Source organism: Gasterosteus aculeatus, chromosome 20, assembly GCF_964276395.1.
Source record: "Gasterosteus aculeatus chromosome 20, fGasAcu3.hap1.1, whole genome shotgun sequence".
NCBI lineage: Eukaryota > Metazoa > Chordata > Actinopteri > Perciformes > Gasterosteidae > Gasterosteus > Gasterosteus aculeatus.
The window spans coordinates 10534308-10555893 of record NC_135707.1 but is presented as its reverse complement, the minus strand read 5'-3'; the positions used below and the strand labels follow the sequence as shown (position 1 = coordinate 10555893).

The window sequence follows — 21586 nt, the reverse complement described above, 5'->3', positions numbered from 1 at the left end:
AAAATGTCGTCTTTATTAAAGATCAACACTGGAGGAGTTGTCCTGTGATGACATCATATTCCCGAGAAGCAGCTGTGTTTTCTCAGAGTCACTTCAGCAGCAAAGAGCTGAACTCTGCAGAGCAATCTGCAATCTGCAAGACATGTATATGTGGGAGTTCATGCTAGCTTTTGCTTTATCGTCATTTAAAAGTTAAGGAATGATGGTGTTCCCTAATAGCAAAGAGCTTCTTACTGTTGACCAGCTTTTTTTAAAATCTTCTGTATCAAAAATATCCTTCAAGAAGAAAGAAACAACAAAAATAACAAGAATAAAGGAAACAACAGACATGCAGGCCGCGTGACGCTGGGGGTTGATTATATAAATGTTGTGATGTGAAACTAGATACGGTAAACGGATCCAGACGAGGTGGTCGAGCTCCACCTGCTTACCTGTGAGGTGCAGCAGGTAGAGCGGGGGCTGAGATCAGCACCATGGACAGCGCCAGCAAACAGGTCCACTCACCTTGAAGAGGCCGCAGCTGCTCCTTTTAATGCGTTAATGCGTACAGATAAATGACTAACTCTGAGATATGAAATTCCACCTTTACCTTGAGGCATATTGAAATGAATGTGGATTTTGGAGCCAGAAAATGAAACAATTGGGACATTTTCTTTGCCTAAAATGTTACACTTAAAAAAGCCCACAGTTCACCTGGAACAATACTTCACTCTTAAGCCTGTCCGAGGATGTAAATAGATGTTAGCTGGTGTTGTGACCTTTGAACCTGACTGCCCCCCAGTTTCCTGAACCAGATGCTGCTCCTGTGGACCACAGCCATCTTAACCTAAACAAAGTAATCCTCCACTAAACAAGATGGATATTGTTTCACCATCCTAGTAAATACCACCGGGCCTCGGACACAGAGCTGCTCTTTCCTCGTCTTTGACTAAACCGACAGGGAATACTCTCTAGCTGTATTATTTTATTGATGAACAAAGAAACATAAACATATGCATGCAAGTTTTCTGCATATTTCATAGTTATTACAGTACACAAGAAGCATGCCCTCTTGTGGGGGGTATAATTAGAGCATGCAGAAGCCCTCTAAGGAAAAGTTTAAAAATCTACAGCACTGGCTGCAAGTCAAAAATGTTAGATTAGGATCGTATGTTGCATGTCAATAAAAGCATTTTAATCTCACTTACAAACAACAAACAAACAAATACCAAATCTGGGTTTGGCCTGCACAGAAATGCCAATTTAAGTTCCACAATGCCGTAAAAAGAAAACGTTTCAGCTCGTGAAATGACTGGAGATTATGACATTTATATTGCGGCAGTCACGTGACGGGTATTTAAGTAGGATTAATAAACGAAGGGATAAAACATAAACATTTCTGGTACTTTGAAGCACAAAACAAATGTGATCTAATTTGTGATTTAATTTAGAATTGGCCAGATTTCTTTCCAGAGGCCCCTTAATAGCACACGCGCACAAAGAGACAATTTACAACGCTTATGTGAAGTTGATATGGAAAGATCTGATAAAAATTACATTGGAGTCATGATTAATGTTATAGTTTTTGTACTGGCGATGTGGAAAAAGGCGTCACTCAGCAGTCTTTTCTAACTCTTGACAGCGCTTCTGATAGCTCTGCGGATGCTCCCGCCCCTCGCCCCGCGTAATTCATCCTCTTGGCCAATCGTGTCCCTCCCCCCAAAAAAAGTTTACACCGCGCAGCCTATAAGAACTGCCTAAAGTTTCTCAAGTACCAGAGAAGACTTGTCCTCCCAGGAACCCATCTATGGATACTTTGGTGTCGTCAGAGCCAGACAGACGTACAGGTGGACCGGTTCCGTGACTTCATGAGAGGGGAATCCGTTTCGGGACACTTTCTAGCCGCCGTCTTGCCCGAGCGGAGATGTCTGAGGAAAACCTGGGGGAAGAGTCGAGCAGCTCCCCTGTCTCTCCTGCGGACAGCCTGAGCAACAGCGAGGGGGAGTTGGACAGACAGCCGAAGAGGTGTGGGAGAAAGAAGAGACCGAGCAGGAGAAACGGGGAGGACTCAGATAGCCCGACCCCTGGGAAAAGAGGGAAGAAGTCCAGCAGCAGCAGCCCCCAGTCGTTCGAGGATCTCCAGTCGCAGCGGGTCATGGCCAACGTGCGCGAGCGCCAGCGGACGCAGTCCCTCAACGAGGCGTTCACGTCTCTGCGGAAGATTATCCCCACTTTGCCCTCGGACAAACTCAGCAAGATACAGACTCTTAAGCTCGCGGCCAGATACATCGACTTCCTGTACCAGGTGCTGCAGAGCGACGAGCTGGACTCCAAGATGTCCAGCTGCAGCTATGTGGCGCACGAGAGGCTGAGCTACGCCTTCTCCGTGTGGAGGATGGAGGGCGCTTGGTCCATGTCAACGTCTCACTAACATCTGGAGAAATGGTGCCGTAAATGGTACGCGTGATTTTTTTTTTCAGTTAAAAAATAAAAGCACGGCCCCCGGCCTTAGACCGTCGGGGTGGGGGTGGGGGGGGGGGGGGGGGGTTATCCCGCCAGAATGTGTTATTTAATGGCACGTGTCGTGGTCTAATGCGAAGTGAGTTGTGGTCACCGCGAGCCACTTCTTCGTACTAACGAATGCCTCGTCTAACCCACAGGTGACTGCTGATTCTACTTCTCACATTCTGACGGGACAATCTGGAGTCCAATGCTGGATACATCGGATCCCTGTATTTAATGAACCAAAGGCGGCAGAAGTCTTGGGGGACCTTTTTTTTTGCAGAGGCCCAAAATGGGACTTGCGTTATTACACTCCCATTCTGATGCGTTTTCATGTTGTTGACGACGAACGATGAACATATCATGTGGTTATTCTGAAGGAAAGGGGCATTTTAAAATGCATGTTTTAGGAGGTATTTCCGTGGAGGTCAAAGTGCATCATCAAAACAGTCGTTGTACCTTTTCACATTTGTAGACTGTGTGCATCTAACCTGTGAGACAAAAACATTTTCGGAATACATTAATTTATTTATTGGTGAAACGTGATACATTGAGGAATAGATCTTGTGTCTGAAATACAAAATGCATTCCTATTTTTTACTATTGTGTTTTTGTAAATGTTTGTATATGTTTTGCATTAAAGAAAATGACGATTTAAGTGTTTTGCTTTGACTCTTTTTGCCGAGCTATAGTTTAATTGTTCAAGAGGAAGTTGGCGGGCGACGTTAATTAGAGATTAGATGAAGCAACTTGCATGCATGCGTACCGTGGCCTGTAGTTCACATCAGGTTTAATGACAAAAGCTTCCACTATATCGCCAGTCACTTGGGAAAACAGATGGAGTTATTTTTGGCTCGAGCGAAAGCGCCGGAGAAATATGCAGCGGTTTTTGAAATATATTGTTACACAGCTCAAGGGAACGTATGACACACTTTCAAAAAGAGTATTTAATCGTGAGGGAATAAGTATCGGGAAAAAAATCCGGTGTAAAAAAAAAAAGAAACAAAGTAAGTCTGTGAAAACGAGGTTATAATTCTATTTTAATTAAAAACGTGAAAGCCTCTTGCAGTCTCCAGTTTCTCCCATTTTCCTGGATTTGTTTACAGTTGGATTAAGGACCTGGGACTCACCATTATAAGTAAATAAGTTACACTGGGGTCATGTCAACCTGCTGTTGGACTGCAGCCTCTCTTCTCCCCGCAGCTGGACATGTCAACAGTTGAAACAATGACAACTCCCTCGTTCTCTTGCAACATAACGATGACAAAAATTAAAATGAAACATCATAGTTGTAAATGATAATAGCTTCTTTAGATTTTTAACTTAATAATGAAAATATTTGTTACTAAATAAATGGTAGGCTGCTGCAGTGATTGATCTCAGGGATCTGGGAAAGTGTCTCTCACTGTCCAAATCAAAGTGTGCGCCCGTTTGAAGGTGTGTAATTGGCTTGCGAGGCATGTATGGAATTCCCAGATGTCTATGAAATTTAAGGAGGCCGGGGAGGTAAAAGGCTGTGTAGGTTTGTACATACAGGCTATTCCCGCTGAAATGCTTCGGGCAGCCCAGATCAATAATCCGCTCTTACATCTTGATGCAGTTTAGTTTACACTATATACAGCAAGAGTTTATAATAAAGTATAATATTGTTTAAACGTTTAAACCTTTTGAAATGTCCAGCTCTTATGCAACAGGTTAAATACTTTTTCCCTTCTCCCTTATTCAGCAGAGAGGAGTTGGCAATTGACACGATGCAGAGGCACAGAATGAAACCTATTTAGAACAGATGTTAGTATTTTTAAAAAAAAGTCACGTGAAACGAGCAGATGTTCAGACTGTGCAGAGAGTGGCCGTGCCGCGCATTGCTCTGCAGAGAGAGAGAGAGAGAGAGAGAGGAGCTTTTTTCCTTTACACCGACACCAACCGCGAGTCCGATATTCGGTTAATAGGTTCGATGAGAAAGGATTAATAAAAGGGGCTAACGGCGGGGATCGCCGGGGAGCTGGCCGATCGAGCGGAGACACAAAAGGTAGGCTGGAGGAAAAACATGATCTCAAACCGATTTGAGATTATGTGCGATGTTGACTCGCTGTTTATTTTTGCTGGAAATAAGTGAAGATCGGGATGTTTTTTCAAAGCTTCCAAAAACTAACGGGCCTGCTGCCGTCAAAGTCTCAGGCTTCTTTGAAGACTGAGACTATGTGGTTGCGTTGGTGTGTGTGTGTGTGTGTGTGTGTGTGTGTGTGTGTGTGTGTGTGTGTGTGTGTGTGTGTGTGTATGTGTGTGTGTGTGTGTGCAGGCGCGCGTGTGTACGTGTTTGGGGGGGAGGGAGAGAGAGGGCAGAGAGAGTAAATGGCCGAGAATTTATCATCCAATTTATGGGAGAGAAAAATACATGCGTGACACATAAACCCTTGACCAAGCCTAGAACCGTTGTGTCATGATAACTTAAATCATAATAAATAGATTGACCATCACATTACGTTTACATTTCTTTATTATCTGAGAAGCATATATGTTCAAATGAATTATTATGTTCGAGATATCTTCTCTTTCCATCTCTGTGCATCTTAGAAAAATTAATCTGTTACTTTGATATGAAATCAATAGATATTTAAATCAAAAGTCATTAAACAACCTAGACCGTGATTATTGTTATTATCCTTATAATTATCACTTTTAAAGCATTTTCTTGACATTGTATTACATTATATTTCTGTATTATTTCGGGATTTCTTTTCATCTAAAAAGCTCTCAGGTAGTAACCAAATATCGCAGTTCATTGACGATAGGTGGTATAACAGGGCATTCAGAAATTACATTATTAAATATTTTGTTTCCATTTATTATTATTTGTTGTTTTCTTTTCCGTCTAAAAACAACTTTATTTCATTACATTGTACTTTTTAAGTATTTTTTAGTGCAGCACACATCAAATGTTGGAGACTGGTAGAATAATTTATATAACAATTATATAACAATGCACAGCATAAACCGAAGATAACTTAACATGTGTTGCTGCATGGAAATGTTTATTTCTGAGCTCAACATGTGCAGACTTTATGCCCATTTCCACAATTTTAGGAGGAATTGCAGATTTTTGTTAGTCAAACCTTTTTTCAGGCCCACACTCAGTTTGAGACTCACCTCTGACAAAAACTTTTCAAAGAAAGCCAGAAGAAGCTACTGCGGAGATTAGATCAACGTGAGGGACTGTACTGTTGAGGGAAACACAAGAGAGGCTAAACACAAACGTATTTACCTTCTGCATAAAGTCTGCTGATTGTTGAATACATCAACAGAATGCGGCTCTTTGTTAAGAGGTCTATTCAGAAGGAAAGCAGTTGTGATCCACAAAATGGAAAGGAGTGATGCTGAGAGAAGCTTTATTGTGTCACCATAAAAGATGAATTTGAAAATACAAATTTTTGGATCAGGAAATTCTGTTGTTTGAGAGCAAAAAGTGGAAGCAAACAAGATTGCAAGAAATGTATCTAGGAACAATTTTGTTGGAAATATGAAGATAAAATCTCTGAGCAGACGGAAGTACCTGTTAACGGTCCAAAGACCTCTTGTAGAACCAGCCACTGAAAGCAGCTGCACAACTTTTCACATGACAGCGTCACAAGATGAGTGTGTCAATGAATAAAATATGAGAAGTTTCCACTCTCCTCTCATCTGATAGCTGTAGAAGGAAGATAATGAGAATTAACCTTTTTTGGTAGATTTAAAACTAGTTTCTTGGACACCAGATCTGTGCAACAGGAGTCTGTTTCACTGCCAATTATTGGATTCCGTGGATGCTTTTTATTACATTTCATGCGCAGGCACAGGTGTGTTTCTGGAGATTGGAAGCTCATAAAATGCATCGGTACCAAACATACCGGTCCTGCTTTGGAACTCATATTTCTGCAATTAAATGAAGATTATTTGGTAATAAAAGTTTCAACAGAATTGAAGAGTTCAGAAAGTTTCACAGACGGCTTTGTTTTTTTTCTCATTATGAACTCAGACTATGTCCACTGGAGTCACAGATCACTTTCTTAATAATCAACTGCTGGTTCCTTAGTGTTGTCGACTAACAAATCCAATTACTTTGGAAACAAGTGGGAAATCTAACATTGAAAAGTATTTTCCCAATAAAATAAAACATACAAATCAGTTCAATCTCGGACCTGGAATCGAGAAGTGAGGATACTCAATGCCAAAGTACATTTAAACACCTGCGCTGCACTTTTTTTATCCAGATTAAAACCCAAGACAAAGAGACATTAACTTTAAAAAGCCCTTTGTCCGATTTAGATTACTAAAAAAACAGACAAAACAGTTCTTGATCATACGGTTTTGTATTTAGCAATGTATGGAAACCTCAGGGCTCAATGAAAGGTCTCCTTTCTAAAAGATAAACATTTAAACATTTTCAGAGATTTCTGAGATGATATAAAACCACATTATTGAACTGAAAGGTTGTACGGTCTTTAATGTAAATAATCTGTATCAAAGTGACAACATTGACACATTATGTCTTGAAATTATGTAAATAAATAAAAGTTGACACTAGAGGAGGAATTGCATGTCTGTGGCTTTTTGAGAACATTTTAAACAGTTGCTTGTTTGAGTCTTTTTGAAGGCTTGTGGGCGCACACAATGTTTAACTTGGCAAATTACAGATTTCACCTGAAAATGTGAAGCCATAACAGGTCAGCGTTTCATCACAGTCAAAGGAGCAGGTCATGAAGAATGAAGGCATGATTGAGGTTATGCAACGTGATCGTATGCAGGACCAGAGACGTGTACGCTGTGTTTAAGCCTTTGCAGCGCGTGATGCGTGCCACCCAGGCTGCAGACAAGACACGGATATGTGTGTGTTTGAGGGCAGCGCACAATGATGTCACAGGCAAGAAGAGGTCGGAATAGACTTGGCACCTTTTGGAATTGGCTGAGCGGAAACGCAGGAATAATAAACAGGCAATCAGAAGGCAGCGGGAGCGTACACAAAGGCATTGCAAAACTTTGCAGATAATAAAAGCAGAATTTCCCTGTGAGGGGAACGGTTGTTTGTGTTCTTTAGTTGTTCATAAACAGAGGGCCTCTCACAGGAAGTATAAACATACAGATGGAGTGGAGGGCAGTCGCAGTCCAATGCAGTGATTTCAAACATTCCTGTTTATGTTCAATCAAGATGGAGTATATAACTGCAGAGCCAGTTTCAGCATGAAATACAAAGGATTATTTTTTTTTTGCAGGGGAGGGAGAAAAAAGAATACCTCACTATAGAATGTAAACAGTTTGACGAGCTTTTTGGTCATTATGGAGAGAAAACCACACATTTACTAAAGCTCCCCGAGGTAATCAGCCAACACGCTGTGAAAAGTTGAATATACTTGGAAATATGCTTTTATATAGTTAGAAATACAGCACTGTTCCCTGAAACCCCCCAAAATGTAATGAAAAAGTTAAAAAAAAAAAATCTGAACTGGTCTAAAGTAATGTCTTCCTGGATGTGAATAAAGGCAGAGAACAATTTGTCCCTTATTGAGGCATTGGGTGTACTGCCTGGGGGCTAATAGGGCTCTAATGATGCAGCGTCCCAGCTCCCGTCCCTGAGGGTCCTCCACCACTCCCCGGGTATTAATCCCATTGGCTTCATTAACCTGCTGGCCCACCAGTCGCACCAACACTGAATACCGGGGCTTTAACGTCGCACTGATAATGGATGGATTGTTACCTAGAGCTACCATGATCTCCTTGTTCACCGTGAACCATCTCAAGTACTTTACTCTTATCCAATTTAGTGGATTCTTGGCGTATCTGTAAATCCAGTGAGAGTTTAATTGACAATGTTTGCAAAAAAATAATGATAAAAAAGGACTTTGCTCAACAACTTCAAAATGTGTGGATGCTGATGATGGAGGATGTAATGTAATGCATAAAACAACAAAAATGCACAGAACAGTAACATAAATACATAAAACCCTGTTGAGGGTCGTCAAGGAGATCCTGAGCCAAAACTTAAACCTAATTAATGGACTGTTTTTCTTTAGCGGCATTTTATAACCGAACAAGGAGAGCACCGACAAACTGACTAATAGAACTGCCAAAGCAAAACTATGTGATTGAACTGCTTATAGAGTCTATGGGTGAACGCATTGTGTACAACCAGCTGTGACGTACCGTAACCTTTGTAGCGTGAACGTTTTATTCAAATTATGACTCATCGTGCGCTTCCTCACATCTCAACAGGACTCTTCACACGGATCCCTCAGTCCAGCCAGCTGGTCAGATGATAAAGACAACGACCACAACAACAACAGTAATCACATGAGTAACCGATTTGGTTGTTTTTGTGATATATAAAATCAGTCTTGTGGTTTGTTTAGTTGAGAAAATAATCATTTTTCATGTTAATTATCGAATTTCTTAGATTTCACAAACAACGTATATGACATTCTGATGCATTAATTAGTCATTAATGTCGTTTTGTCATGTGTTATGACTGAATTGGTGTAAAAATGTAAATCTAACCATCGCTCATATTTACATGTTATTTATTTTCTCCCACGCATAAAAGTAAAATCTTCCAGTTTAATAGCGTATTAATAGTTATACATTATAACAATGTCAGTGGGGGGCCCTTTGAAAAGTAATAATCTCAGTGTAAGTCAACATAAACCTCATCTTCTCTCCTCCATCTCCATGTCATCAGGCTGCTGGCTTTGTCCTGCATAACAGAACACCGGCTGTTTGTGACCTCAGTGCTCAATCAAGTTCAAAGAAGACTGCGAGTGTTTGGCAGATATTTTTTCACGAGGGCAGTGGGAGAGCAGTGTTTGGTCAACCTCTGGCTCCCTCTTTGATTCGCCGCTCTCTCCACTTAAGGCCCTCCATTCAAGCCACACTGGTCAGTCTGATAAGATCCGGGTGATAACTGACTTGGCTTTCAATCTCTTTTCATTTGTATTACCTGCCATTTATACACAACATGCCTTGAAATTGTTTTCACAATTGCATCAAAATCTGTCAAACTTTAGTAAAAGACTAAAATGCGATTAAAGAAATGTTTGAAACAGTAAATGGATTCCTGAGCAGCAGGACCCGAGTTAGTCACTGAAACACTCTTCCACCAAACCTTCAATGCTAACTGTCTATCATTTTAGAATATGAGGAATAATTATAATAATATCAAGGGAAGACTAACTGAATATGTTTGGTTCTTCTTAGTAAAATCAACTTTTACCTGCAACATCCCCTGATGAATGATTGTAAAAAAAAACATCTTTTGCATGATTTCAGCTCTGGAAATGTATTCATCTTAAGTAAATAAAACAGGAAATAAAGCTTTAATCTCTTGTGTATCATTTGAGTAGTTTGATGCATTGGATCACAACTCCCTTTTTTGAAATAAATGGACAAAATGCACAGCGTGAAAAGAAGCACTTTATTCTGGCCCATGCTCTGCTATTTTTGTACCAAATAGTCTGGTAACAGTGTACATTAGCCAAGAGCAAAGAAATACATGTGGCACAGTAACTTTCCACAGACTTTGTCTGAAAACAACTGGAAACCCATCAGGAAAAACAGTGCCGTGTTTACTTTGTATTACAACTGTATTATCACATTATAAAAACGAATAATGTATTTTCATTTGACTGTTTTTTTTTCTTGGAGCAAACTCAAATAGTTAATGAATCAATTCTCCGAAACAAGAGAGTGGCTCATTATTTCACAACGCATGCCATTTCCTGTGCTTTTAAAAAAAAAGTACAATGCCCTACACAGACGTTCTTTACTGTAACCTTGTAGAAATAGTGCAGAAAGTGGGAAAATGTCTCTAAGTAAGTCATTTAAGAAACGTTTAACAAAAGAAATGCCTTCCAAAGTATTGCTTGTGTTGCAATGAGTCACCTTCTCTCGAACACGCACAAGTCTCCTCAATTCACGTTATGTGGTATTTTGGTTCACGTCCATGACCTTTAACACTTGCCCCAGAGAGATGCAAATGCCCAAAGAACATAATGGTTGCCTTCCTGTGTAAAAAACAGGCAGTAAAGGAAGATAATTAAGGTTTTCATGACAACAGGGTTCAGCAGGATGACGGAGCCGTGTTCGCTTGCAGAACTTCAAACGGTATCAAAGCTCCACCAGGGCTCGTACAGGAGCTCTGGTTTGAATTAGAGAGCAACTTCCACGGTCTCCCTTCAAATTCAAGATCAATATGGAACACCACCTTCCCAAAAAAAGGAGGAAAAGGAGAAAAAGGGGAGTAAAGGGTCCAGCTAGTCCTCGTCCAGACAGACCCAGGGATCTGGATTTCATTAAAGACAATCATCTTATCTGTTTCATCTCAATGCTGCCCCAAGGGTTGGCAGGCACACTAGTGGGCTCTTTGCAGTTAGAGAAAGCCTGCAGCCAGCCAGAGGCCTGTGGATCAGGTCATTAAAACACTCCTGCCCTTGCTGCTAGTGATAAAATATTTTCATGCTTTTGTAAATAGATTTTCTTCTTTCAACCCCACGGGACACAAAAAAAACACAATGTTTCTTCTCCAGTCTATCCCTGGAAAAGGATGTCCAAGCTTTTGGGAGGAGTCGGACCGAGAACATTGTTAGTTTTGTTTGCGGGTGAAGCTTTTATGAGCATCCCTGTTATTTTTTGCCTTCCGATCGGTACTTCATCAGCAACGTGGAGCGCGGTTGCTTCAGTGCTGTGGGCTTGTTGAGTCCGCTGTCACAGCACGTGGCACAGACACCTGTCAAAGCAGCATGTGCAGCTGTAACAGCAGCAGTCGTTACCTGAAAGAACTTTGCATAAGAGAGAATGTCAGGTATTCATGCCAATACTATTGAAGGACATTTTAGGAAATCAATTTATTGTCGTTCTTGTCGAGAAAATCAGCTCAATTTAGCTTGAAGATTGGTGACATGGAAAAATTCCCTAAAGCCAACCCTGTATGCTGGAAATTAAATTAATATTTAAATAATTTGTTGATAGTAAATGAAGCTTCTTCTAATTGTGGAATAAAAATCCCCTATGCAGCATTGTGTTACTTTCTGAGCTGGCTGCTGGTACGCAGATTTTGTGTCCAGTCTTTATGCTAAGCTAATCTAACTAGCCGCCTGTAGCAGGCTATTGACCATTAAAAAAAGAGAGAGATTGTCTCATCTAACTGGCTGTAGGAAGCAAAGAACCATATTTCCTAAGATGTTGAACAAGTTCTTTGAATCTTGACCAGCACTTGTCCTCGTTGAGAGGACAGAGGGGACAGTTTAGGTAATCTAGTGGACTACAGCTTGGCTGTAGAAAAACGCTTCTTATTCAAGCAAGGCATGCCCTTTGTGGTTGAATGGGGGGTTGGAAACGGTGCTGGCGAAGGAGTAGAGAAGGATATGAGGCCCATGCAGGACCTGGAGCTGAAATTGAGAACCTTCCTCATCAGGGGTTAGGGATCGTGGGCAGAGACTTCCCTTCATCACAGCCAAGCTGGGAAATGCAAAGGACAGCATGGGTCAACCCAGACGGCCCGCTGTGTGCTGTTACCATGGCAAACATCCCAAGGGCCAAAGAAAATAGATGACAAGTACAATAATATGAGGTGTAATCACGGAGGGTCAGTTGCCTGAAAAATGCTGCATTCAAGGCCCCGTTTTCCTCAATAATTTGAAAAAGTCAGTGTACTTTAAGGGAAAATTACTCAGTAATGTGCTCATTCCTCCATGCCTCTAGGAATCAGGAAACATTGAGGGACATGCTCTAGAGACTCTTCGTGAGTAGCCATTGAGAGATTCCAGTCCACTTCCAGTGCGAGATATTTACTTTCCGGCTCTTTGTACTGGGTGCCTGCAGATGGAATCTAGCATCCTCTTCAAGGGGAAATTTTATGACTTATTAACTGTCAACAGTTCATAACCTCCAAGGAGCTATTAAACCTCCTCCTGTGGTGAAAAAGAAATGGCAGTGTTTGATTTGGACTGTGGAGACATTCGAATGTTTTCACTCTTCTCCCCCCTGCGTGCGAGGGCAACGAAATACCCACATCTGCCTCAACATCAGATCATTCTGTCAAGATAAAGATAATAACGCGTTTGCTTTGCTTTTGAAATGACAGAAGTCATTGTGGGGATTGCTTGTCAAACGAACACTGCTAATCAGTTACTGTTAGAGAAAATGTAGCGAGGAGACAAGAAGGCCGTGCGATGATACAACATACAACTATGTACCGATCAATCAGCCCAAGTAATATATTTCACAGCTGCAGGTGAATAACTGCAACATTCTCCTCGTCTAAGAAACAAACACGGCTTTTCGTTTCCTCATCTTTTTTGATTGAGTTATATTTGCACTTGAGAAGTGGTGTCAGCGGTGCGACTAAATCATTTATCACCAGCCAAGAAAAACCAGGATGAATAATTGAGACCAGATGTAGCTGATTCAAGCTTGATACCAGGGTTCATTTCCTGTCTGTGCTTTGTAAGACAACCTATTACGCCTCCCAGGCAGCTGCCGGGTTTTCTGGCCGAGCCCGAATATCAACACTCCTCAGGTGTCAGTGTAAGAATCACACAACAACACTAGTCTTCCCATATTTTTAAATCACATCCTGACAACTACGGAGCGAATATGCTGCATCAATTATGTAAACACGTGTTCCTGTATTTTTATCATGCTACTCTGTAGTTCTACTTCTACATTTAAGAGACTATATTGTTCATTTTACTTCACTTATTGCACTAAAGTTTTAATTTGCCATTTAAACCAGAAACATTTAACAAATAAAAAGTCAGTATTATAGCACTGCTACAGGACTTCCTGTCCCCAAATGAGTGGACATTAGATACTTAAAGTCCTCTTTGTGCCCCCTCCATAGGATATACATACAGGACTATAATATGTCGATACTTCCCCTCTTCACCCCCACTGTTGTAACTAACTTCCTGTATCAGCAAACAGGGACAGCAGGTAGAGTCAGGTAATCTCCAGCTATCGTTATCATAACATGGAAACACAAAATGTAAAAGGACACAAACAGCGACCCATGCGCACCCACTTGAACGCAGTAGCAGTTCCCTTGTTTATTTTATATGCTAAAAGATCTGGAGGGGGGCCATAACTCTCTAGCCGCCTTAAAAGCATTCTCTTCCGGCCCTTTGGCTCCCATGTGGTAGTAATTACGATCTCTGGCTGGGCCATGCAGGTGACTGACGCTGAGTGACCACTCCTCAGCACTGTGCATGTGCTAATGACGCAGAACATCCCCGTTGTCTTTATTTATAAAGCGTGTTGGAGCGCTTCGACAGTGACGCTCACCAGTTACATAATGTGCTCTATCTGTTATGGCAACTTGAACGTTCGTATTTGAAAGTCTTCTTTTTTTTACTGGAAAACCTGGTTATGCTCAGAAGGGAAACGTAGTTGCATTTTGCAGGTGGGACTGACTCTGCAGCCTTTCCAGCTAGGGTATGTTATTTCGTCTTCTCGCTGAAATCCATCCATCTACTCTAGCATGAATTGCATGCAAGTTTTAAAACAAATAAACACCAGCAGAGGAGGTTTGTATGGGAAAAAAGGAAATCTGTGGAAGGATTGTCAGGATTGTTAGGAAGAAAGAGTAAATAGTGGAGCGGCCTGCAGACTTTAATGTAGTGTTTACATGTAATTAGTCTTTGCAGAATGAGATTCCTGACAGTGGGTCTGAGACGACGTGGCATGATAAAATAAACTCTAAACAGGGCTGTTTCAAAACGTCCTCCACGGACTATAAACTAAGACGCCTCCGCAGTCTACCACCACCCCTTTCTAATTTTCAAAATGGGTGGTCGTATTTTTCCCCACATCTCTCTCTCACTCGTTTTCTATCGTTCTTGACCGCCTTTCCCACCACGTCTTCTATCTGCCTTTGTGTTTTCTCTCCCTCTTAACGGCATTCGCCTCGCATTGCTTCTCCCTCCATTTCGTGCTCCCTCCCATCCACAGCGAACCCGGGTTGGAGCTCGGACTTCCAGCTCTCCGCAGGCCCCTCCGGGCTTGTGAGTCGATGACACAGTCTGCAGACATGCGTTCATATGGGCTGGGGGGTGGGGGGGGGAGGCTGTGGCTCATTGAGAACTGTGTCGCTGTCCACCTGAGCAAACAGAGTCTCGGGGAAGCAGAGGGAGCGAAAGAGAGGCGGGGGAGAAACTGGTAAGGGGACCAGCAACCAATTGGTGAGGGAGGGGCTGGCAGAGTGACAGCCAATGTACAATAACATTAGTCTTCCGCTTTGGAGCCAAGTGAGCGCTCCTCCTGGACACAACCCTGCTTCAACGTTTCTTCTTATTCTTTTTTTTTTTTTGCATGGAGCTCCCTCCAATGGAAACACATTCCTGTCATGCCTCGCTGCTGCTCCCCGTTCAGATTTCTCATTACAAACAGCGTTACACGCATCGGGCTGGAGCACAAGCCAGGGAGAGGCCGGGGTCCTCAGTCCTGCTCAGACTCCAGGAGAGAGGTGAGAGTCTTGAGTCAACCCAGAAAAAACAAAGAGAATCACAGATACTAACGTTCTGCACCCATTCGCTTTTTAGGATAAGAGAAAACAAGCTGAAATACTGAAATGTTCATCCTGCTTTTATCGCCCATTGAACTTGGTAGAGTTCTGCAGAGGCCTTCTCTCACTGCTAAACGTCAACCAAAACCCCAAAATACTTTGGGAAATTTAAAATCTTTCCATTAACATTAAACTGTCGAGAGAATCGCCAGCTCATCTTTTGATTTCGATACCTCCCTGTTATGTTGGGATATGAAGAACCCCCAATTTCCATTCTGCCGATTTATGATTATGAAGTGGAGCTGCCTCAAGGGATACCAAAACTTTATAGAAAGCAGGCCTCCTTCTCTCGCGCTCTCATGTCTGTCCAAGTGCAGCACCAGAGAACTGGAGCTGCCACGACTCCTCAGGCTGTCTCTGCGGTGTTGACAGACAGCTGACTGTTTCTATTAGTGTGAAAAACCGGGGTTGGAAGGTACTACCCGTGTACACATGATGCGGAAGAGACGAGGGCGGCACAAGAATCGCTCAAGAACCGCTTGGTATCGGTAATCATCTAAGACTGAGGGACAGAAGCCAGTTTCCTCGTAGAGCAACGAGTCAAATAATGTATGAACTGAACCTGCGATATAGAGTCAAACATTAATCCCTTTTTTTCATCAAGTCTCTACTTCAAACATTTGCAAAATCCCACACAGCCACAGCCCTTCATCTTCATCCAGCCGCACATTGAATGAGTGGTCAGATTTTAACCACTTTATCAAGAAAACACACAGCAGGAGATGTGTCATGCCCATTGTCTCGTGCCAGAAGATCTGCCAAAAGATCTGTCAATTTCTTCAAATCCATGGAATTACACTCTGCAGCCAGGATATAAGTGGTTACAGTCTTCTTTTGAAGATGAGACGTAGACGTTATTTCAGTAAAGGCTCTCAGTTGTCTTTTGTATGTATATGTAGGGATTCATATGCAGTGATATTCATGCTCTCTTATTATCTCCAGAGCTGTCGAAGATGTGTTCGGATGACAAACAGCTTGCCTGATTCAGCCTACTAGCACCTCAAACAGATTAAACAAATGAGATATTAAGTTGTCCTTTTTAGAGACAGATTTCATCTTTGGTAAGAACTACCACAAATCCCAATGTAAATACTTATGTTATAGGTTGTCCGACATTCGCGTCCAGAAGCCAGCGCTGGGACCAGGAAGTCCAGGCCACCTGTTTCCCACTCACTTTTTACGACACTCTTGGCATAATGCAGGCTTGTTCATGGCAGATTAACACCAGGCCATGAGGTGGCAGTGCCAGCTGAACTTCAAAACGTGAGGGCAACTGCCATTAACTCCATTGTAACACAATTTGAAGTATCCTGTGCTTTTTCAAATCACCACGATCCCCCCACCCCCCCTCATGCAGACAGTGATTTCCTACTTTGTCAAAAGAAAAGCTCCGTCACGACTCTCAGCATCAGCGTGGGCACACATTCCCGTCTGGTCGGGTAACACATTCTTGCTTTGCATTGGTGGTGCGTTATGTTCAGTCAACAACGTGCCTACACTGAGCTGTTCTGTTGAAACTGTGATGTAGCACCGTGGATCTGTCACAGTGCTAATTCACAGTCTGGCCTCCACCAAAACAAGTCACACAACATTACACCGCGTAGCTCGTTATGAATTATGTGAATACCACAGTGACTCTCTCCGGAGCTTATCACGACGGCAATGGCTTTTAAAAACTTCTCATATGTCGTCCAGAAATGTTTACTTCATGCACCCTCTGGATCACGCTGTGGTTTCACACACGCAGAGCAGAAGATTATTAAAAGTCCCAGAAAAAAAAGAAAGAAAAACCCATAAATTCACAGGGGAAGATTATAAACTACATTTTATTTGACGGATTTTGAATAACATGTTCTTTCTCTAAATGGTTTGTACCCTGAAGCTGGGGCTGCAACCGATCCTTAAACGTAGTGGCAAAGTCACAAGTTGGCAACAACGACAACGCATTGTTTCTCCGGGCGCTTCTCCAAAGCTTCTCCCACCAGATTATCATTGTGGACGTAAACATATCAAAATGAGCAGGAACAACGAACATTGTGTTTTTCAGTGGCTTCACGGTTGCATTTCACCAGAGCATCTGATCTAGCGATTAATGTGACCGAAATTGTTCCGTTTAAATACTCGTTTTCTTTTTTTAAAGTATCAATATCAATGAATACCTTGGACCGTGACTATTACTGAGCAATACATTTAACTTGAGACAGGCCTCGGGCATGAAGCGTATCCTCCGGTGTGTTTGAGAGGTGACGTTATTTGGAGCTCGCAAAGATGAGCAAACGTGGTCGGCAGCGTTAATGGAGCTCCTCCGACCTGCACCAACCAGCAGCAACAACACGTGCCTCGTGTGTCCACGCACAGATGATTCCCCCGGAGGTTGAACTGTGATATAGTGCTGTGGGATCACCCCTAACATACAGATGCTTTGGGGACCTTTTCAGGGACCCCCACATTTTATTCTCTCAATATATAATGATAAAGAGAGGACCCTTAAACCCTTCATGAGAAATATTTCCCCAGAGCAAACTCTCCCTCAGGCTGCATTCCAATACTATCTTCTGTCGTTAATCTCTTCTTAAAATGTACAAATAAACCCCAGAATAAGACATTCTTCATGCGGTCCATAACAAGCGCAATGTGTCGTTTGATGTAAATGTCTGAATGATCATTTATTTGAATGATAATGTTATTGTTAAGTAGTTAGACTTCAATGTAGAACTGAATTTCTTTCCGAGAACATTTTGTTTTAAGGGAGGGTTTGTTTTGTGGTGTTTTAAGTCAGATCATTATTATTGGCTTTCTGTGTTTCCCTTACAATTATAATACTAGATATTCCACATACATCATGAGACAAACCCCAGGGAGTCCAGGGTCACGAGCCACAAATGGCTACATTTTAGGAGAGTTGAGCTGGAGCTCAAAATGTTCTCTTGGCACAGAGTTGGAGAAAGAACTCTCGGGTCTTACGAGCCCACTGGGTGTCATTTTGCCCGGCGGTGCATTCAGGCAACACTTACAACACGTCCTGTCCAACTAGCTGAGAGCAGCGAACTTTCTTTATGGGCTGCGGACTGGACGATGTGAGGGAGGTGGGCACATAAAAGTGCCTGCTTGTAGGAGTTAAAGGGAGGACTCTGCATCCCATGAACTACGGAGCCCCACTGATGGGATCCTCTCAGGCAGCCGAGGCCAAGTTTGCCCGTCTACGTCTCCTCGCTGGAGGGGCCACTTTCCTGGGCCACTGTGGTTCCTCAGTCTCACCTATCAGCCAGGTCAATCAGTGGCTGAGATAAAGCAGTTCCTCAGGCCGGATGGTCTTTGAACACAGCAGGGGGAGAACTCCCACAGGCCTCTTATCTCATTAAACTTGAAAAGGTATATTAATCCTGGAAAGTCTAAGATAACCGAATGGATAACACCAGTCAGAGACACTGCTGGTAATATAGAGGCGATCTGTGTTGGCTCCTCAATGTTTCAACTTAGGAAACAAGAAAGGATGTGGACTTCGTGTTCCGCTCTTGCAAAATGATCTCCTGTGTTTCAGGTTAATTTACACAACACAGGCTCTAAAACGACACATATTTCATTCAAGTATACAAGTCTTTGAAATGCTTACTGAACAAGAAAGAAAGGTTGGCCTCACAGAAATCACATTTATCTGACATCAGGCCGATTATTTCACTATTTTCTTTTTTTTATGTTGTTTTCACACCAGCACGCAAAACAGGCTCCTCGGTTTGCTTCCAGTGCTGCACTGTCCTCCACGTGGAGCCCGGTTCACTGCACATGGAACGAAAAACACCACGTTGTGATAATAGATGGCAGATTCAAAGAGATCTTGACATGGAGGAAGCTGGAATATGTCCTTAATGTTCTGTTTTATTCTCATTTTGTCACTCCGGTGACCAGACATATTTGATAAACAGATATATACTATGTCAAAACCTAAAATCTGAAAAACAATACAAACTAAATTAACACATTAATAGCAAGAGCTGTTTATCTCAATGTTGGCTGTGTAGCTTTTTTTGCTGTATGTTTGACTGTTTTTCTTTATGTTTCAATCAATGTTCTTAACTGTTTGTAAATCTCCTTCCTTTATGTTTTGGAAGAGACGGCAACATCAAGTTAGCAAACTATTGTCCATCCATTTTCTTCTCCTTATTCGTATTCAGGGTCCATATTTATAGATGGAAATTTCTTATAAATTTACATTCTTTAGGTTTTCAGTTTGGATCCTTATTGGAGTCCCTGACACGAACAAGAAGTGTAATAAATGTTTCTTGATTGTTACTGTAAAAGTACCTTAAATTCCACTTCAACAGATGTGTTAACTTGGAAACAGTGGCTTTGCTTGGCCAGGTTCTGATATATTGGGGTCAATAACGCTGTTGTCCGTATACCATGAGAAGTGTAGGTGAGTAGACCTGCAGAATGTTTTCTTTCCCGTCCAGATGAGGCTGAATATTTTTCATTTTTACTGAGGGTTGCTAGCAATGGATGACAGACAACAAAACTCAGTGGATGGAAACACCAGGAGATTAAGCGGGAAAAGAAATGTGAAACATTTGTCATTTTCAAATTTGAGACCTGTCATCTGGTGTAGTATCACGTAACCTGCAAAGAATGTTGGCTATTTATCGTGATGCTGGAACAATAAATCTCCAGGCTACATCATTCCACCAGTCAAGGGATTTTGCCATTCAACGATTGATGCCTTTTTCTCTTTTTAATCAATAGCCAGCACTGTCAGTTGTAATCACTTCATATTGCTACAGAGGGATGAACAGCCAGAAGGGGGCCAAGTTTTGACTACGACTGTTACAGGAAGACTAAAATCCTGTTTAAACTTTGACTCAGGATAACATTTATTAAACTCTCTTAGATTAAACTCTCTTAGATAAATAAAATAGAAAGATTTGATTAATATTATCTGAAATCATGTACATTCTCGGCTGTGAAATAATCTTGAAAATATATATGTATAGAAAGCTGACGGATGAAATTCAGTTCAACACATGAAGGTTTCGCTTTGTCTCTTTCAATTGGTATGAAGTCTTGTGTTTTTATTTTATTCTTGCTTCACTTCAAAATATCAGTGGCTCATAATTTAGCAGTGCAAGAATGTTTCTTGTTGAATCAAAGCCATTGGAAGTAGAAGGATTTACATTTTACACTGTGCTTACAAAATAAGCCAACGTACGTGCACACTGCATCCAAATGTTTTTTTACAGCACTTGAGATGAAAAGAAAATCATGCCTCACTAAGAGTCTAATACATTTAGAGTAAGTAGGTAGGTTTTATGTCTTTGTTACTTCCTTACACCTTTAAAAATGCTTGTTTGCTTTTACAACGGGCTCTGTGGGGGGGGGGGGCAGCGCAGATGGATTCGGGTCTTGGTTATTTTTTCTGCCTTTGTAACAGCTCATTTAAAATCACAAGGGCCTGAAGCCCGAGACGGATGGGATCTACTTAAGAGACATCGCCCAATTTAAGTCAAATACCTCCGATTGTGAAGTAACTCTACACCTTTGTGAAAATACCTGAGAAAGTGTTTTATTGTGTTATATTATTTAAAAAATGAAAGTCTGGAGCCGTCGTGTACAGCGTGTATTAACTTTCTAGGAGCACAACTTGGTCACCATTGTAAACAAACACTGTTCTTTCTGACGAAAGATGTTCTCAGGGTGGCGTTTAGCAGAACGCAACATTAGAGTGAACTTTTCCAGTCCCATCGTTGTGTGTATTGCATATCAAGCCAGTCCCACGAACTAAGCCTGCTGTGAAATTGCTTGAGTAAGTAATATATCAGCCTCTCGCTGCTCACCTTATCTCGACTGCTCTAATACTGCCACAAGAAGCCTCGCTTGCTAACATCAAAGACATGTTTCGAAAGCCTCTTAAGCTCCCTTTAAAGGGCCACAAAGATCCCCTGAAAATAAATAGCTATGTTACAGGACCGAGTGTGGGAAAAACAAGCTGCACGGACGGTTTAGGCAGCCCATGTGAAACCATGTTGTCTAAGTATTAACAGTCTAATTTGTGAACTGAAAAACACTTTTTTGAAAGACTTAAATGGAATTTTATTCTGCTTTCTGAATGTGAGGGTTTATGTATAAAAAATGCAACAAAAAAAAGAGGTAAATTAACTTTATTTTAAAAAAGAACGGTTTATCACACAAGGCAAGAAAGAGAAGAAATGCAAACTGCTATGAACAGAGCACAGGATCCCCCCCTCCACCACCCACCCACCCACCCTCCCCACCACCCTCCACCACCCACCCCCGCTGGCAGCAGAGGGGTTCTCAACAAGACAACAGGACTCACATTGTTCTAAATGTGTTCACTTACACTAAAAACATTAAAACCGGACAATCTGAATGTACAGCATTAGACGTTAGACAGTTTTGATTTTCACATGAAACCAAACACAGAACCTCATACTAGCATTTTTTTTTTTTTTACATTTAGTTGACGGTACAAATGAAACAGGAAGGTTTAGGGCTAAGCAATACATTTGATTG

General features: G+C 41.8%; 1 protein-coding gene and 1 long non-coding RNA gene across 2 annotated transcripts; both read left to right on the top strand.

Moving 5' to 3' along the window:
- The first annotated feature begins 1554 nt into the window (after positions 1 to 1554).
- twist1b (twist family bHLH transcription factor 1b) lies at positions 1555 to 3139 on the top strand. Its single transcript, XM_040166425.2, has 2 exons — positions 1555 to 2436; positions 2640 to 3139. The coding sequence occupies exon 1, from the start codon at positions 1904 to 1906 to the stop codon at positions 2408 to 2410; it is 507 nt and encodes a 168-aa protein (XP_040022359.1). The 5' UTR covers positions 1555 to 1903; the 3' UTR covers positions 2411 to 2436; positions 2640 to 3139.
- A 1166-nt stretch (positions 3140 to 4305) lies between these two features.
- Positions 4306 to 9825, top strand: LOC120809936 (uncharacterized). Its single transcript, XR_013453953.1, has 3 exons — positions 4306 to 4510; positions 8725 to 8794; positions 9188 to 9825. It is a non-coding gene; the product is annotated as an uncharacterized LOC120809936 (long non-coding RNA).
- Positions 9826 to 21586: the final 11761 nt, after the last annotated feature.